Raw genomic sequence first — 17579 nt, 5'->3', positions numbered from 1 at the left:
TTATGAGCGTCTGTCCCGAAACTATCCGCGGCCACGAAGCAGGATATGCTCGAGGAGCTTGGAAATGTGTCGATGCATATTTTAATATGCGACCTATAGCGCTGGCTCATAAGTAGTATTGTCGTTACTTGGGGTATGTAAGTGGAAGTTGGTCGTACCATTGCGGGCACTATCGATCTTTTAGAAATAACAAAGATCTTGCTAAGACTGTGTAATTAGGCGTACAAAGGATGGCTTTCCGCGTACGAGTCACAGATTTCGTAAAATATGAGCAATTGGGTCAGTCATAGGCTCTATAGTCGTCATAGGGATCCGTAGAATCAAATGGCTATTGCATAGTAGCAGCGTAAGTATGAGTATGGATATTGATTTTGTGATATGCGGAATCTGTTAGCGACGAATATCTGCTGCTATTTATAGGGATAGGATTCCGTTGGAGTAGTACATTTCGCTATGGTAGATTACTGTACCAGTATGTTACTATAGTGACAACTCTATTGCAGTGTAATATATATTGTTACTATGGTATTAACTATGGAGCAACTCTAACGTTACTACAGTGTTTCTGTAATTGTATCATAGTAAGTCTGTAATACTGCTATGGCGTTACTATGTATGTAGTATGTAGGGTAAAGTAGCGATGCTATTTCTTAACTAACTAACCGTATATTAGTTGTTTTGTCCGCACAGTGGCATTGTAATCAATTGAACGTCTTGAGCAAGCACTTATTTCTGAAATACGTTGCAGAAAGTTTTTCAAGTGGTTCGATTAAATTACAAATACCTCTAAGGATTGGCAATACTTAAGTGGTAAGTGTATAATGATTTTCACAAATACTGTTGTGTAGTGCTTGCAATGGAGTTTAAGACTTACTAGTTGTCACTGTGTCAGCTACAATGAAATTGCCAAATATTTTTCACGCTCAATTCATACAGACATCTGAATTACAAGCAAGACGACTCTAAACTCCAAGGTATACCGTAGGGCGTAGATACACAATACTGGAGCTATCGCGTACAGAAAAAGAAGAGATACACAATGGTTCAATACTCCCATCAAGGTACGTCAATGCATCGTCGTGCGATAATATGATCAGCATTACATGCATATGTAACACATTACGCTTAATATTACATCATCCCTGGCATGTGTTTCTCAGCAGTATGCAGTGCTAGCAACCGTGAAACGGAGGTCACGAAGTAGCAGACGGTGACAATGACCTTTCCTACACGCTGTGGTAAACTTTTACTTTAAAACGATTGCACGAGCATGTCGTGGCGATAAAGCGATCGGTCACGGGGCGATAGCACGCGTGGAAAACATCGCGAGTGACAAAAGGTTGCGAAATCAAAGAAACGATACCAACGATATTTAGACGACTTCTAATAAAGAAGCTTGAACACGGAAACATTTGTATAGGGATCACTCTAAACACGTTTCTTCGTTAGAAAGAAAATAAGTATATGAAATATTACACGAGTATATAAAGACGCTTAAAATCTGTTAAATCGTGCGAGAGAGAAACACGTGTACGGATTCAGAGTGAGAAATCATTTAAAAAGAAATGTTCCGTAGTGCCTCGATACACCTTGTCGTATAAGAATCGATTGAGCACAAAATAAATGATGAAATAAGAAGGCAATAAATTGTGCGGTGTGTCAACATCGCCAGTCAAATATCGATATGTGTTCTCGTACCTTCGAAACCCTCGCCGGATACATTCGGTTAATATAGAATCTTAACGGAATATGCCCAGGGATCGATTTCAGCGAACCGCCGCTCCAAACAAACGATTTGACAAGGACATAGGCGCCGACGGCTCCGAAACACCTCTATACGGGTTGAAACGCGTACGAGCACGAAACTACTCGGTTATTACCCGGCCCGTTTCTCCGGCTCCAATAACTCATACGTCACGGTATAAAGATGAAACTGATGGGCTATCGAGGTGATCGCAGGCGGCGGGCATCGCGACAACGCCTCGTCTCCCGCTGATAACGCGATGGAAATTATCGACCCCGGTTCACCGACGGGGGTTTGTTTTGAACGTGCATCCTCGCGCACCAGCCGTCGTCAATAACGACGATATGGAAGCGCGACGGAGCCTATTCAACGGACGACGGTGACAACGGTGACGACGGTGGCGTCGCCGACGACGACGATCACGGAACCCGTAAGGGGAACGATGCGGGGCGCGCACCACACACTCACTCACTCATACACACGGCACGCAGACGCACACACACAGAGAGAGACAGGCCACGGGATATATAACAGGTTGCTGCCGAAACACGAGCCACGTATCGAAAGCTAAGCGTCGTTGTTGCTGGAGTTTCGTATTAAACGCGACACGACACCGCGGACACGAGACAATCTCCTCTCGAGAGCGCGCGCATCGCCCATTGTTTCGACGCGGTGGCGGTGATACGGGTAAAAGCGACCGGATAAATGGCGACTTTCCCCCCTCCGCTGCTCGCGACCGCCTCACGGGTTGTAAATCTCTCGCGCGACACGTCGAGACGCACGCGTTCACCCGTACGCGAGAGCACGGTAACAGCGCTCGCGTATCGAGGAGAAACGATCCCACGATGTGGCTGGGCGAGCAACGCCGCCAAAACGAAAACACACACAACATCGACCGGGCTATCTCTCTAACGTTGTGTAAACTTACTCACCCTGTGACCGGATTCCTCGAGTCGCTGCCTCTTGGAGTGTGGCCCGTCTCCGTTGAACGCCATCCTGGGGCTCGGCACCGGGCAATTACTTTTTCTATTTTTTTCAAAGCGGGGGCGCACTCGGTGCTACGACGACACGTCCTTGTGTATACCGCGCGGCTTTCTATACCGTGTCGACGATCTCGTGCGCGGGCGGGGGAGGGGGGGAGGAAGGAGAAAATAATCGGTAGGACACGACGCGAACGCGACGAGAACAGACAAACGCGCGAGAGCGGCTTAAGGGAAACTGGATCTCGATTCTCGATGTTGCTGGAGAGGAACGTCTCTGCCTCGAGCGAAGTAGCCGGCCACCGCAGCGCTACCTGCCGACACCGCGTCCCGAACACGACTAGTCCTTAAGGCGGAACCGCGCGCACGCGCCCCTCTACGATTCCACCCGTTCGCTGATTGGTCCGAGGCCCACTCCTCGCTCAATCCCTGCGAATATCCACGCTAGCATTAAATTTCTACTTCGAATAAATTCAAGCGATATCAGTGTCAGATATATTATGGCGAATCGTTACAATTTCTTCGAAATGCTGGAATTATTCAGAGGAAGGGAAATTGGAATGCATCGTTCTTTGACAATTGTTATATAGTAGCGTCCAATCAGAGGCACGTTTTAATCGGCCACTTTAATTCGTGGACGCGGGATTTACGAAATGTTTAAGTCAGAAGTTATAGGATACATTCAAAATGTAAATTACTTAATCGTGTTTACTAGAGATTAGCACTAAATTTCGCGGTGATAGTTTGCTATCAAAAATTGGTTTCAATGTTGGCGACAAATTCTTCTCGGATAGAAATAGAAATCTATCGAGCAGTACGATCGTTTCCACTAATGGCGCCAACATCATTCGCAGCGATCCAAACGCTAGGACTTGATGCCAACGATTTAAATAATTATTAATTTCTAAATTGTTGATGTCGGGATCTCGTGGCTGCAAACGAGCGTCGAAATTCGATGTCGCTTTAACGCAGTATCTAAAACATCAAATTACATTTACGCGTTATTGCCAGGTATTCGAATCGAAGCTGCGAGATGTAAATCACTCAACTGTTGAAATGTCATCCCTTTTGTTACTTTGACATTTCTCAACTTGCAGTGCCGTAATTCATCACTTTTCTTTATTAAAATAGTTTCTAGAGCCGCTCTATACGTGTGCACCTAAAACAAATTATTCATTCAACTATACATATTTAACCACGTATGCATCAGTCAAATCACTCAACTATTAAATCTTCGTAATTCCCAGCCTTTAACTTGTCACAGTACTTTTCAATGGCGTGGCATGCCACTTCTAACGATGTATAATTCAATGCATTATTTTTGCACAAGGACAGATACTTGCTAAGCGGATAACCCATAAACCCATTTATCTCTGAACTAAAAGTTAAGCACTCGGTATAACACAGTGAGATGCATGAAAATAAATCTTTTAAATGATATACATACTTTAAAGTTAACTTCATGTAACAACATCCAACGATACAAATAAATTTGGCTTCATCTCTAGAAGAATAAAGCTTTAATAGTAACGGAGCTAAGTCTCCGCACGGATGAAGGCCTACCAAACCAAATTCAGTTTCAATCTTCTTTAAATCAAAACCAGTATGAAACAAATCTTGCAACCGACTAATTAGTTCTGATTCAACTAAATTTGACCATTCCAATTTAGCTGGAAAGTGCTGCGGACATTTCTGACAAAAATTAGGAACGTGCTTTCTTACAGACACCAATAATTCTTGATCCCATTTCCTACAATAAAAATTACTTTGAACATCACCTGTAACACCGCTGCCACGTCGTGGCAACTTTACCTAGCATGTTGCAACAGCGTACAATCCTGCTCGACGCAGGTAACGCATAATCCATATTGGAAAGACAAAGTACGAGCTAAGTGACCCATTCCAGACCCAATATCGACGATGCACTTACAATTAGATTCGTGGGCGCAGTCTGCGCATACCTATAAGTATTTCCAATGTATCGCACATATATACCCAACTGAGAAACATTAATGCATTACTTGAGCTATTTCTTGTATCTCATATCTCTTTTTCTTTTTTATATGCTTGGAAAACAAGTTATTAAATTTATTATCCTTGGAGTATAAGTTGTCACATGCTTCTTTGCTATGCGCCTCAAACTTCTCATTGTGTTTATTATTACGTGCTTTTGATTTACTAAATTCACAAGATAGAACGCTTTCTGGGTCCCCGTGATTTCTGTTGATCTGTAGCGTGTTAATTACTTGACGAAGCGCAAGTAACGACAATGGCCACGTGCGTGTCCTGCGACAAGATTAAAGAATTTTAAAAAATAATGCAAATCACGCGTTCAAATAGCGTAGTGTCAATACCCACCGCAAGATGTCCCCCGACATCCATTCACCAAATTCTTGAGGAGACGTATCATACAATGCGAGCCTCCAGCTTTCAGGTAACTTTTCCCATAATTTTTCCTCGAAGAAGTCCTACGACAGAAGAAACGCAGCCTCTGTAATCTGCCTGAATCGCCACTCGAAGACAGTAACAACATCGGTGCTTAAGCTACACACGTCCGTCAGGGTGCATCGAAGTATTCCGAACAAGACGGTAGCGGAGTAATGAAACTTAATCACAACATGTATTTTATGTTACGTACCACAACGTAAGAGTCTAATAGCCAGCCGTATACGTCTAGAACGGAAAATATTTGGTCGATCGTTACACGAGTTCTCGTACAAGCTTTACACGTGCAGCAAATATCTGTAGGTGCGGCCATAGCTGCAGCGAAATGGCCGCGGAAATTTGATTTATCACTCCACGTGGACCTAACTCTGCGATAAAACTCTAAACCCTATAAGGTATTTATTATTCACACAGAAACTTTAAGCATCCATTAAGTTCCCTTACCAAATAATTTCCCTCCAACCACATGCAGTAACATCCGCATAAATGAAAATGAAATATTTCCTACACGCTATAATCAAACGTCTTCACTCGGACCGTTATCCAAGATACATCGAGCTGGCGAGGATTTCAAAATCTACTCTCTACGACAGAAATAGAAAGTGCAGCAAGCATAACGCCGATTAAAGCTACTTTTTGTTTAACACCGCGTATGCTGCCCAATTATATAACGCAGTTGTGAGCGTATGTCAATACACCAAAGTTTACTTAAAGGAAAGCCGCAGGTGAAACCGCGGACGCCGAGCGGACTGTGCGCAAAATGTCATGCAATCCTTCAACACGCTTTTTTCAAACACGAAATTTCGTGCGGGCCAACGACGAAGGTTCCCGGGAGGACAATCGAGGGAGATTCTACCACAAAGAAGCCCCCGAATTCTAACGTCCCAGGCAAGGACGCGAGAAATGGATGCCTTCCGCCGTTTCAACACAAAAGACAGGGAAATTGCCGAGCCGTATGCTTGCTTTATTTATTATTTAAAAGATCGGACGCTAGCCGTGTCCCACTTTACGGCACTTTCACTCTTCAACAGTTACGTTATTGCTCATGAGCGCACTGCTCTCCGAGAACTATATACCTACAAACAGCACAGCCGCAGGAGAACCGTATCATCTGCCGTACTATGCCTCGGACTTTCATGAGAACTGGGCGACTGAAATTCGTGCAATCCGCTGCGGAGTGTTGTTTCACAAAGGACTGTTGCAATTATTGCTAAACGCTGTAATAAAAACCGTCTTTTTACACCTGGCTTATTAATCCATCCTCGGTCGTTGCTAGCACAGCCATTAGCTCTGTAAGAAGGCGTACCATTTGCTTCAGTCTGTGGATTTTAATGAAACGAGCTGCCGCGTGCACGACTTTTACCATCCAGACGATCGAAACTGTAAATACGAAATACTCGGGCGTCGAGAAAAACGTTTCGTAATTCTTTTTATCGATGATGCAGTCGCGTAAGTCGAAATCACTGGCCATCGGAGGAGAGTCCTTTGCCCGCCGTGTTCGAGTCTCTCGGCGATTATTTGGACCTCTTACGCCAACGTAAGTGAAAGTTTCCAAGTAGGACGAGTGACGTCGGATCCCGACAGTGCGTTATTCGCCAAACGCTCATCTCCGTTGGTCACTGTGCTGGACATTGGTCCATTGAATTCGATAAATGTCAGCGCGCCTGTATGCGGGCCTGAAAATCTACGGGCAGGCACGCGAACGTAAAGAGAAAACGCTGTTAGAGACTCCCTCGTACAGCTTGGCTCGTAAAGTTCAAAAGTGAGGCCACGAGGAGGAATCAGGAAGTGCGGAGGATATCGTTAGAACGAATGTTATCTGGCTGCCCGGTAGATCAGCCCAGAATGCGCGTTACGCAAGTATGAGAACTTTTTGCATCAGAGCTTTTGCAACTAAGGGTTTCATCAGGTCATCCTCGTTTAACTGGTATTCTAGATTTCTGCCTTTCACAGCGGCCCGCGATTTGCGGGAAATGGTGCACGCGATCTTCTTACGTCGCTCGAACTTGCGGGAAAACCTCGGAGCGATTTCGTCACGGTGAGAAAAGAGAAATGCAACACTAACCGTTCGTCCCGAGACAAAAGCTAATGAAGGTGTTTCGCTAACAGTGCGATTAAATAGATCTTCACCACGCGTTAGGTACGGTTAGGCAATTAATATTAGTAAAAGCAGAGGACAGGTAACGAGATGGAATTAGGGGAAGAACCAATGGCGAGGGAATAACGGCTACCGAGTTATGTTTCTCTCAATTCATAAACGGCAGAAATGATTCGCGGAATTTTGCTTATCGACGGTGAAGGAAAGGTCATTAGACACACGCAGGAAATGATTCGTTGGCGAGAAATCATTGGCTCGGAACCGCTATAAGGCTTCAGCGAAAGTAATGATAGCTGCATGCTGGCGCGCGATCCGCCGCGTTGCTGTGTTTAGTAAAGCGGTAGTCTTTCACCGAATAATTCGGTGTGCACCGTGGCATCCGGGGCGGACACGGCCTTCTCCTAGAGGAAAGGTGGGTTTCGGTTTCGATAGGCCTTGGGGGTCAACGGAAAAGTGACGCTTGCTCGGCTAATATAATCATCTTCCTTTCCTTTCGATCGGTAGACGGATTTAAAGAAAGTCGACAACTACGTTGCCCGTTCCCCCTACCCACTTCTGCCGGTCCCTACTCGCGGTTCGAACGTTCCTCTTATTTTTTCTTTCCTTTTCGTCTCGAGAAGCCGTGTCTGCGCGTTGCCTTCCACTGGCCACAAAGTGTACGGTAGGCACCAGCCAGAGAAAGGTGCCCCACCGTATTCGATATTAGAGAGGAGCTTCTTGAAGAGTCCAGTGGTGGTGGCATCGGGTTGGGGAGAAACGGGCCTCTGGGCCCAATCTGTCCTCAGTTCCCATGCGAAGCTCCATTGAATATCGTTCAGTACATGCCCGGTCCTGGATGGATATCATGTCGCCAATCGCGAGTTAGCCATCCATCGTCAAAGTTAACGCACGTGAAGTCGGTGAAGTGTGACTGGATCGAAGGAAGGGCTGCCGGAGCGACAGATCTGCACGCGCTATGCGATTCCTCAAGCTGGTAATTATACAGAAAGATCGTTTCGGTATGGTCCGCCAAGTCGTCTTCCTGGCTGAACGGTTCTGGAGAAATTCTCAGCGGTGTCGCGCGTTAAAAGAATAGATGGGTCTCGTTTAAGAGAAGGTGGCTCGCTTGTACTTTCATCGTAATAAGCGCGCCTCGTTTCGTGACTACGGGAAACGTTCGACGCAGCTTCTATCATTTGTAATCAGTCAGCGTATCGCCCTAGGCTACTTAGCTAGGGAAAGTATATCGGATTAGCGACGCGTTTATGTGCGCTTAGCAAATCGTTCCCGCCGAGTACCACTCTCTTATACGTTATCCCTGGAATCCTGCGGAAAATTTCGTTATGTATTTCAGTGGTGGTAGATCGCTTGATTTTCCCGCGTTCGGTATTAAAGCCGCGTAAATGAAGTCCGTAGCGAGCTCGTCCGCTCCGAGACAGGTTTCCTTTTTGTCCGAGGAATATTAAGAAGTCCCCCGCTTTAGGAGAGTCACCGAATTCTCGAGGTGAAACGCGCGCCGCCGTGAATCTAAAACCTAAATTTTCTCTCCTTCTTTCTCCATGGCCATGTGAAGCCTTGGACGAGAATCGCCGCTTCTATCCGCGGAATTTAAACGCGAGAAACATCCTATATCCGACGCGTGCCGTAACTCGGTCTCGCCATATCGGGAACACGATCGCGGCTGGGAATCGCTTATCAGGGTACCAGTAACTGTCCATTCGGCGACGCTAGAATACCAATCGAACGGCCTCTTAAGGCCTTCCAGGATGCTTCTTCTCGTAATTAATCGGGTCACTCGGTTAACCACGCGCCTCGGCCGTTTGTTTCTGTAAACGTAAACGCGCGTTACGCTCGGCACGCGGAAACCTCCCCGTCGCGCCTGCCTCCCTTTCCCGCGGCTCCGACGCAGTTTCACCATTCCAGATAGTCGTAGTGGCAGCGGCCTGCGTCGTCGCGACCTATGCCAAAGATGATTCCTCCAAGAGCCGCGACAAGAGACAACAGGTGGCATTCTATCCGAGGAGAGGAGGCAGACCGCCGCCGTACGCGGTCCAGATGGAGCCGATCGTTCAATACTCCCAGAGGGATCCACTCTACAATCCCCTGGCGAGCTCCAAGAGCGACGATCTCTACGAAGAAGGTCCGTTGAATTACTACCCCACCGAGCCGGAGCCGATCATCGAAATAATCATCAAAGAGTCGAACGAGTCTCTGCCAACACCCGTGCCTCCTCCGCCGCTACCGACCCCGAGGCCCACGAAAGAGCCAATACAAGTGTTCTACGTCAAGTACGAGAAGAAGAAGGGTTACGGGGACAAGCCCCGTGTCGTCTACGATCCGCCCGTTCCCGCGCTCACACCTGTCGAGGAGCACGAGGAGATCAAGCCGGATAACGAGGCGCCTTACCCGGAAGAACCTGTTCACACAGCGACACCGGCACCGACCGAGCCTTCCACCACGCTCCGAGCGATCATTCGACCCGAAAGCGAGGTGTACCATTCAGGTTCTAGCGGTATACGCGTCACCTTTGGCACGGACCAAGTGCCACCGAACAACCACAATAAGCGAAGCGACCTGGAGGCACTGCCCGTCCAGCACACCAAGCCGAGCTCCATCGCTCCTGGCTCTCCCAAACGACAACATGGACCGTACCAACCGATCCAGCCGGTGCATCAGAGAGTGCCCGCTTTCCCGCAACAGAGGATCGCCGGCGCGTTTCCACAGCAGCAGGCGTTGCAACAGCCGCCCCAGCAACAGCCGGTTAATTTCTTGCAACAGTCGCCGTTTCCATCGCCGCCGCAGGCGAGAAACCCGTTGCCGAGGCCTCAGCGATTGCCAATAACGATCCAGGGGCTGCCGGAAGTGCAGCAACGCGCGCCGTTCAACAGCTTCGGCCCGCCTCACCGCGTCAATATCAATCACCCGCAGCAACCGGGATTTCCCCCGGCGCTCTCGGTTTCTCATCAGAGCGTGCAGATACAGAATCAGCCGCTGCCGGTGAACCAGGCCAGCCACTTCAGCGCGGAACAACAGCAGCAGCAACCGCTGCCGCTCTACAAGCAGCAGGAATTGGAGAAGCAAAGGTACCACGAGCAGCGTCGTCAGCAGGAGCTGCTGAAGCATCGGGAACATCAGAGGCAGCATGAGCAACAGAGGTTGCAGGAGCATCAGAGATTCTTGGAGCAGCAGAGACAGACGGAGCAGCAGAGGCAGATAGAGCAGCAGAGGCAGATAGAGCAGCAGAGGCTACTGGAGCAGCAGAGGCAGCAGGATCAGCAGAGGCAGCAGGAGCAGCAGAGGCAGCAGGAGCAGCAGAGGCAACAGGATCACCAAAGGCTCCAGGAACAGCAGAGGATACAGGAGCAGCAAAGAGTGCAGGAGCAGCAAAGGGCGCAAGAGCAACGAAGGAGGAAGCAAGAGCAGGAACAGCAGTATCGCACCCAGTTCAAGTACAACCAGGGGCAACCGATACAAAGTGTGCCGCAGATACCGCTTCAGCCGCATATTCAGAAGCCTGGCGGCGAAATCTTCAAAGCTGTTCCGAAATTGGAGCAGCATTATTCTATTCGAGAGAATCCACACCACCCCGGCCCTTTCCCCCCTAATCCTGTGCTCCCGCCAACAGAATACCCAGAAATACCTCAGAACCAGTACGTTTCCGTTCAACCTCCTAGTCCGTTGCCAGAAAGTCAACCGCTCCTGAGGAATCCGTCAAATCAATTCATCAACGACCAACACTTGGGCGCAAAGCAACAGATCTTCCAGACTCAGCAGCAGGATTCCAGATTCTTCTCCCAAAACCTTCAGACCTCTCAACCACAACCTCCTCCGCAACAACGATACCCACCGTCCTCGCAGCGATCATCCATCTGGGGACGTCCATCCTTCGGGAACAGCGCGAGTCCCTCTCAGAAGATCTACGCGACCCCGGTGACTAACACGGAGGATTTCAATTCGATATCCACCATCAGACCGTTCATCTCCAGCACGACACCGACTCCCACGACCACTACGACGACAACGACCACGACCACAGAGCCGCCAACCACGACCACCGCTTCCCCGAAGAACGAGGCGAGGATCAGGGAGAACATCGCCAATCTTCCGGACGAGGTACCCGATGACATCAGGGAACAGCTGCTGAGTTCCGGTATTTTGGGTAACGCCGACATCCAGATACTGGATTACGACAAGGTCGGCGACATACCGATCGAGAAACTACCGCCGGAGGCTTTGGTGAATTTCTACGGCGCCGGGGGCGCTTCCGCGGTGGCTGCCAGCGAGCCGGTACCGTCCATCGTGAAGAAGCCGAAAACGGCGGAAATCCCGCCGGCCTCCCCTTCCTCAGCGGCGCTGACGAAGAAGACCACCACCGCCACTAAGTTCGAGCAGGCCACCTTGCGCCCCGGAGGCGTGGAGATGAAAGTAGTACGCTTCGATCCGAATACGGAGCAAGGCCAGGCGCTGGCGGATCAGCACATACGCGACGACGCCACCAGGCTGGATCCCGTGACCGTGGGACCCAAGTACGATGCTCAATACAATCGTTATCTGCCTCTTAAAGTGAGCGGCGCTTCCTTCCCTATACCGGACGTGCCGCATCTGAACGGCCGCAAGATATCCAGCGTGGTGGTGCTGGCTCCCGTCCACTATAACTTTCAAGAGGAGAAGGAGATCGAGTCGCGGCAGGGTAGACGGGTCAGCGACGTCCAGGCGGTCAAGTTTCTAGCTGGCGACACTCTCAAGCAACTGGTGAAAAAGCCGACCGCGGAGAACTACAAGAAGTGGCTGGAACAGGAGAGCCGCACCGATCCGCAGAAGCAATCTGTGGTGCTGTTGGTGACCATGTAAGTGTTAAACGAGCGCTCGATGCCATAACTAATCGCCCATTGCTTACCCGTTTACCTTCGTTAACTCGCACGCTTGCTCTAAACGGCGCACCGCCGCGGCGCAATTATCCATTAACGAGCGATATTCTCCTCCATCGCGATCTTCCCCGAACGATGCACAATCTGCTTCCGCGTGCGTCCCATCAAGGTAACGATCGAGATCCACTTGCTTCGCTTTCTTTGGCGTTTAACCCTTGCCAACAGTCCTGGATAGTCGTATCCTCGATACGAAGAGTTTGGCATAAGTAAGCGCCTCGCGTGCGGAAATCGTTAAACGTATATCGATCTACGTAGACCCCGAACGCCCGAAGGCGTTCGTCGCACGTGACTCAGTAATCGATTGAGTATTCGTTAAAGTTACTTTTACCTGATGGGTTGACTGATGTTTTACGATGTTACAGGCCGGAAGATGCTGTGGAAGGCGATAAAGAGATCTTCATGTACGACGTGGTATCACAGACCGTGAGTAAACTCTCGGGCGATTTGTCGACGGCCTTCGTGAACGCTGCTGAAAGCAATTCCGACAGCACGGACACACTCGACGAAACCAATTTCCCGTCGCACTAAGTTGTACTGCACGAATCCTGTAGCATACAATGGCGGAAAGTTAACTAAAAGATAAAAGAAAAGTGACAAATGCCATGCGTGTCAAGTGTGGACGCAACACATGAAACGTTCTGTCATCTCACATGTTATGTTAGGGTTACAACGAAAGCGAAACAAGGTTTAAGAGAGGTAAAGGACATAAAACTATAAGTATCCTTGTAGATATTTTAATTATGTATTATTATGTATATACTGATTTTGTACTTTTTTTTTATACAAAAATAAACGCAATCCTTTTATACGACGGAGCTGTTCACTTTGCTACCTTTCGACCGCAACCTACAGCAGGTAACGTACGTTCTAATGGAGTCCCGGAGTGACTACGAATGCGAAGCTCGGGCTGCTATTTTCTTGCATTTTCCCGATTTGCAATATCACGCGCAATCATAAGGAGACAAAGGCTAGACTTCAGAGTAGTGCGCGAATAATAGGAAGCGTGACGCGTCCGTTAAGAAGAATAACGGGTGAAAATCGAAATTTGAAGTTTAATCTAAACATTCTAAACTGTGCACCGTGGGCAAGTCAAGTTTAAATTAAGATAAAGACTGGACATCGCTCTGTATTTAATTTTAATTCTAACCGCTAGTAGCGTTTTGAACTTGTTCCCCTCTGAATCGATAAAGTCGCACGCTACACGAAAATAAGGGGCCTGCAAAAGTCTGCGTCGGATGTTAAGTCTATTCTCTACATCGTCTGTGCCCGAAGTAGTGTTACAAATGGCGGTGTTTCGTATGACGCACGTTAGTGAATGGTAGTGAATTTGTTATATTGTAAGGAAAGTTCAAAGTGTAATAGAATATTGGAGCAGGAATTCGAAAACGTAAGGATTATGGGTGATATGCCATGTACAGTGTGCCAATGTGTTTAACTAACTTTACGCTCGTGTGTTTATAACGGAATATTTTATCACCAGAATAGGTTATCCTGCGTTAGCATCACTTCCCATCGGGATGTTAAATGCCTAGTCGCGGCTAGCTTTCGAGGGATCCGATCGATGAGAGGATAAAAATGTCCAGCAGCAGCTCCGAAAGCAGCGACGACAAGTCACGGAAGAGACGCAAGCACAGGCGCGACGAGAGCCCTAACCAAGACAGACGATCGAACCGAAAGGAATCGAACATCAAGAATAAAAATTATAGAGATGGCAGAGAAGGTAGGGACGTTCACAAATTTAGCAGGGAAGTAAGAAGAGACAATAATGATATGCATCGTGATAGATCGCAACGTGAACGGGATAGGGAATATAGGGATAGTCGGTATGATCATCCAAGGAGAGACGATGAAAGACAAAATGGTAAAAGGAGGCACGAGAGGTCACCTCTGAGAAGGGAAGAGCCTCATTCAAGATACAGAGATTACGAGGACAAGAATAAAAAGCATAGAGACACGGCTCAATACAACAAGAGGTATAACGACGCGAACAGAGAGAGGAGAAATAATTTCGAGGAAGCCAAAGTGAAGAAAGAACCATCGCCGGAATGGGGTAAACCAACTGGAAAAGCAGATTCCAAAGCGAAGCCACAGGACAAGGAGAAACCGAACTTTGAGCTGTCTGGTAAATTGACGGAGGACACGAATACTGTGAACGGGGTAGTTATTAAGTATTCCGAACCGGCAGACTCGAGGAAACCTAAACGCAGGTGGAGGTTGTATCCCTTCAAGGGGGAGAAAGCCCTACCCACGTTGTATGTTCACAGACAATCGGCGTATTTAATGGGGAGAGATCGCAAAATCGCGGATATACCTTTAGATCATCCTTCGTGTTCCAAGCAGCATGCTGTTTTACAATACCGTCTGGTATCCTTTCAAAGAGAAGGAGGTGGCGAGGGTAGAAGGATTCGCCCGTATCTCATAGACTTAGAATCGGCGAATGGTACATTTGTAAATAATGTAAAGTTAGAACCAAGGAGATACCATGAATTATTAGAGAGAGATGTGATACGTTTTGGATTTAGCTCTAGGGAATACGTCTTATTACATGAACATAGCAAGGATGATTCTTTAGACGACGACGTTCCCCTCAGTACTACTATTACCACTATTACTACGACCACCACCACTACCACCACCGCATAGGTAATATTATATTTCAGAACTGTATAAAATATGTTATCTTCCTCCGAGGCTTTAAGTAAAAATCTGCACGTTTCCTTCCAGGAGCTCTTGTAAAATATTGAAAAAAAATCTATAATATTTTAAGTACACGAATAACATATTAATGTTACCTCTTAGGATAAATTAATAAATCTCTTTCACGATTCTCTTTAAGTTATACTATGAAAGAAATTACTGCAAACCTTGAATAGAGCATTTATCATAGTACAATATTCATGACGAAAATTTCTAATTCCTAGGGAAACAAGTTGTCATCCGTAAGTTTTACATTTTATGTAAATTAGTGACAAAGCTTAATTGTAATAAACCACCTTTGAAGTACGCTGCAAGTCATTTATTTACACTTGGGAGTGAACTATACGTCGCATGCGTTCCACATGAGTGTATTAACGTGCGTATACCAAATATACAAAATTCATACAATTATTATCTTAGCGATATATTTCTCGATACAACAATAAAAGATATGTACAAAGTTCGGCTTATTTAAAAAGTTTGCAAAATTTTTAAGGAACTAACAGTATGTGGATAAAATATCGGAGAGTTATTAACCCTTTCGCTGCGACAGCGTCAGCCGAATAGCGGCTACGCTGTACGACAAGGTAGGCCGAGTCACGATACGCTCTGTAGTTACTCCACTGTTTTAAGTATATAATACTATAATACTGTAATAATCAGAGGACTGGCTGAGAAACAAATATGACACTGATTATTACCTACTACTATTCCGCGCGCGACAACCATAGCCGGCGTTAGGAGCGAAAGAGTTAACTGGGAAGATTACGAAGTGTTTCCATCTTCGCGTACTTTCTAGAAAGGTTTTGTGAAATTTGAAATTTTTTTTTAAAAAATAACCATTCATTTTCGTTACCTTAATAGTATCAAAACATTCTTTTCGAAAAGTATGTATCCAGATTTATTATTACTACTACCATTATACTACTATTATACTTTCCTAATTAAATCTCTGGATTTGGATACCTATAACAGTGTCCTAATACTTTCACGGACAAAAGCAATGAATGAAATTAAAAAAATATCAAATTTGTACACATTAGTAAAATATTTACAGTAGTTTCGAAATTTGTAGTGTTACGCGAGCTCGGGAACACGAATTCCAAGCATTATCAGTCGATTCGTATGAAATTCAGCGCAAGCGTTTATTCTTACTTGTACCACTTCGATAAGAATTGCTAAATTTCCATATAAAACTTAACAAATCCTTACGTAACAAGAATATCAATTTCAAGATCGTACTCATTATATTATCACCAAATATGAAATTTGTACAATGAACAGTGAAATTTTAATCGTACCTTTAGATTATTAAATAAATACATTAGTTTCGATAACAGATATAAAACTATCGCGGATTAGTCTAATCCCCGTGTAATACTCTACAACTATTCTCGTCTCTTAGGTGCTAAACAAGTCCATGGTTAATAATTAGAAACTAACACCCCTACGATTAAACACTTTCTGCCACGATTTACGTAAAACAAATGCCAGATATTAAAATTTAAATATGTACATACATTAATATGGCAGTTTAAAGCTATGGAACTTGACGTGTGTCTTCAGCTTTGATGCAATTGTAACTGAAATTGCGATCACTTTCTAAAAATATGACTCGTTCGAGTGACTTGATCCTTCTTCACCTTTAATAACAAAAATGCTTGGCGAACCGTTTACCCTAACAACGTCTCTGTTATATAGCATTCGTGTATGTAACTATATCGTCACCGTCATCGACAACTGGAGCTGGCCTTAATAAATTATTCAATAACGCACTACTTATCACCAAAGGAATGTCAGCTTTACCATTTTGTAAATTAGGATGTATCCTTTGAATTTTCGGCAATGTACTTTTCGTAACGTTACTGTCACTTATCGTTAGCGCGGATTCTCCGGCACCACCAATAACACTGTTCTTCGATGGAAGAACATTTTGGGAACTAGTTAATGATAAACTAAGTCGGATAGGTGGGGCTAAACTAATATTTGAGCTCAAACAACTAGAACTTACTTCGGATCCTCGCCGTTCGGTCATGTTCCTTTTATTCTTCCGTTGATCAGTCAATGGTGTAAAGAAATCTCTTTAAACTCGCTTTGATAGTTGGGTCGGTTAACTTTGAGCTATCTAAACTATTACGTTCCTCAGTCATGCTTGTGATCGATGCCCTCTTACGTTCTGGTAAATTCCAACTGGATATCGAAGACCTCTTATCACACTTACTGCCGCTCAAACAATCTTTTTGCTCTTGTGAAGTATCAGAATGCAAGCTGTCCTTTAAATCTGTATTTGTACTAATTCTATTAATATTACCTAAATCTTGATCGGAAATATGAATCGATCGAGGCACTTCGTATCCACTTGTCGAATTGTCCCTTATTAAAGGGTGGCCCATGAGTCGCTTTACCATTTAAAAATTCAATAACTTCATCGCTAATATACGTTTTAAAACTTTTGCTTTAAATTCTCTAAATTCGTCACCTGAAAATCCGTTATGGAAGAATCCGCGAGGAAGCAGCATGTAAAAGTAATTGAATTTTACCCCAATACGCGGACGTGGAAATATGTAGTTTTGAAGATGAAATTCAATTATTTTTATACGCCGCTCCGTCTCGAATCTTTCCATAATAATAACTTTCCAGGGAACAAATTTTCCAAGTCTGAACTCTGAAGTGTTGGTTTTAAAACATGTAATAGCAACAAAGTTATT

The 17579-nt window shown here is 45.8% G+C and overlaps 4 protein-coding genes and 1 pseudogene across 12 annotated transcripts in view; 2 read left to right on the top strand and 3 right to left on the bottom strand.

The window, feature by feature from the left end:
- The window catches only part of Sm (heterogeneous nuclear ribonucleoprotein L), a 121525-nt gene extending 118474 nt beyond the window's left edge, over positions 1–3051 (bottom strand). For 2 of the 6 annotated variants that reach the window (XM_076811860.1, XM_076811857.1), the window contains exon 1: positions 2673–3051. Coding sequence is in view for 5 of the 6 variants with exons in the window: in XM_076811857.1 (XP_076667972.1) it covers positions 2673–2739 (67 nt within the window). In the remaining variant the exon portion in view is untranslated. Of the gene's footprint in view, positions 1–1698; positions 2431–2672 lie in introns of those variants that run through there. The other 4 variants (XM_076811854.1, XM_076811858.1, XM_076811859.1 and 1 more) reach the window with 3 other exon arrangements.
- Positions 3052–3196: 145 nt separating this feature from the next.
- LOC143368789 (methyltransferase-like protein 25B) lies at positions 3197–5593 on the bottom strand. Its single transcript, XM_076811861.1, has 8 exons — positions 5363–5593; positions 5083–5192; positions 4746–5010; positions 4537–4685; positions 4172–4474; positions 3949–4102; positions 3774–3883; positions 3197–3699 (listed from the first exon to the last, which is right to left on the bottom strand). Exons 1-8 carry the CDS (start codon positions 5480–5482, stop codon positions 3423–3425), a joined length of 1488 nt encoding a protein of 495 aa, XP_076667976.1. The 5' UTR covers positions 5483–5593; the 3' UTR covers positions 3197–3422.
- LOC143368785 (uncharacterized) lies at positions 5185–12983 on the top strand. 2 transcript variants are annotated; one of them, XM_076811851.1, is made up of 4 exons: positions 5185–5564; positions 5718–8240; positions 9170–12093; positions 12537–12983. In XM_076811851.1, the coding sequence occupies exons 2-4, from the start codon at positions 8223–8225 to the stop codon at positions 12700–12702; spliced, it is 3108 nt and encodes a 1035-aa protein (XP_076667966.1). In that variant the 5' UTR covers positions 5185–5564; positions 5718–8222; the 3' UTR covers positions 12703–12983. The 2 variants fall into 2 exon arrangements, with proteins under 2 accessions (XP_076667966.1, XP_076667967.1); XM_076811852.1 differs by having other exon boundaries at positions 5185–6122; positions 6201–8240.
- Positions 12984–13422: 439 nt separating this feature from the next.
- LOC143368790 (putative serine/threonine-protein kinase DDB_G0280133) lies at positions 13423–15177 on the top strand. Of its 3 annotated transcripts, none has more exons than XM_076811864.1 (3): positions 13423–13561; positions 13655–14817; positions 15096–15177. In XM_076811864.1, the coding sequence occupies exon 2, from the start codon at positions 13750–13752 to the stop codon at positions 14815–14817; it is 1068 nt and encodes a 355-aa protein (XP_076667979.1). In that variant the 5' UTR covers positions 13423–13561; positions 13655–13749; the 3' UTR covers positions 15096–15177. The 3 variants fall into 3 exon arrangements, with proteins under 3 accessions (XP_076667979.1, XP_076667978.1, XP_076667977.1); XM_076811863.1 differs by having other exon boundaries at positions 14899–15177; XM_076811862.1 differs by having other exon boundaries at positions 13660–15177.
- On the bottom strand, positions 15176–17279 carry LOC143368791 (uncharacterized; annotated as a pseudogene).
- Between the last annotated feature and the right edge of the window lie 300 nt (positions 17280–17579).

The sequence above is a fragment of the Andrena cerasifolii genome, chromosome 5, assembly GCF_050908995.1.
Source record: "Andrena cerasifolii isolate SP2316 chromosome 5, iyAndCera1_principal, whole genome shotgun sequence".
NCBI lineage: Eukaryota > Metazoa > Arthropoda > Insecta > Hymenoptera > Andrenidae > Andrena > Andrena cerasifolii.
The sequence above is the reverse complement of the archived record's forward strand: the minus strand, read 5'-3'. Positions and strand labels throughout refer to the sequence as shown.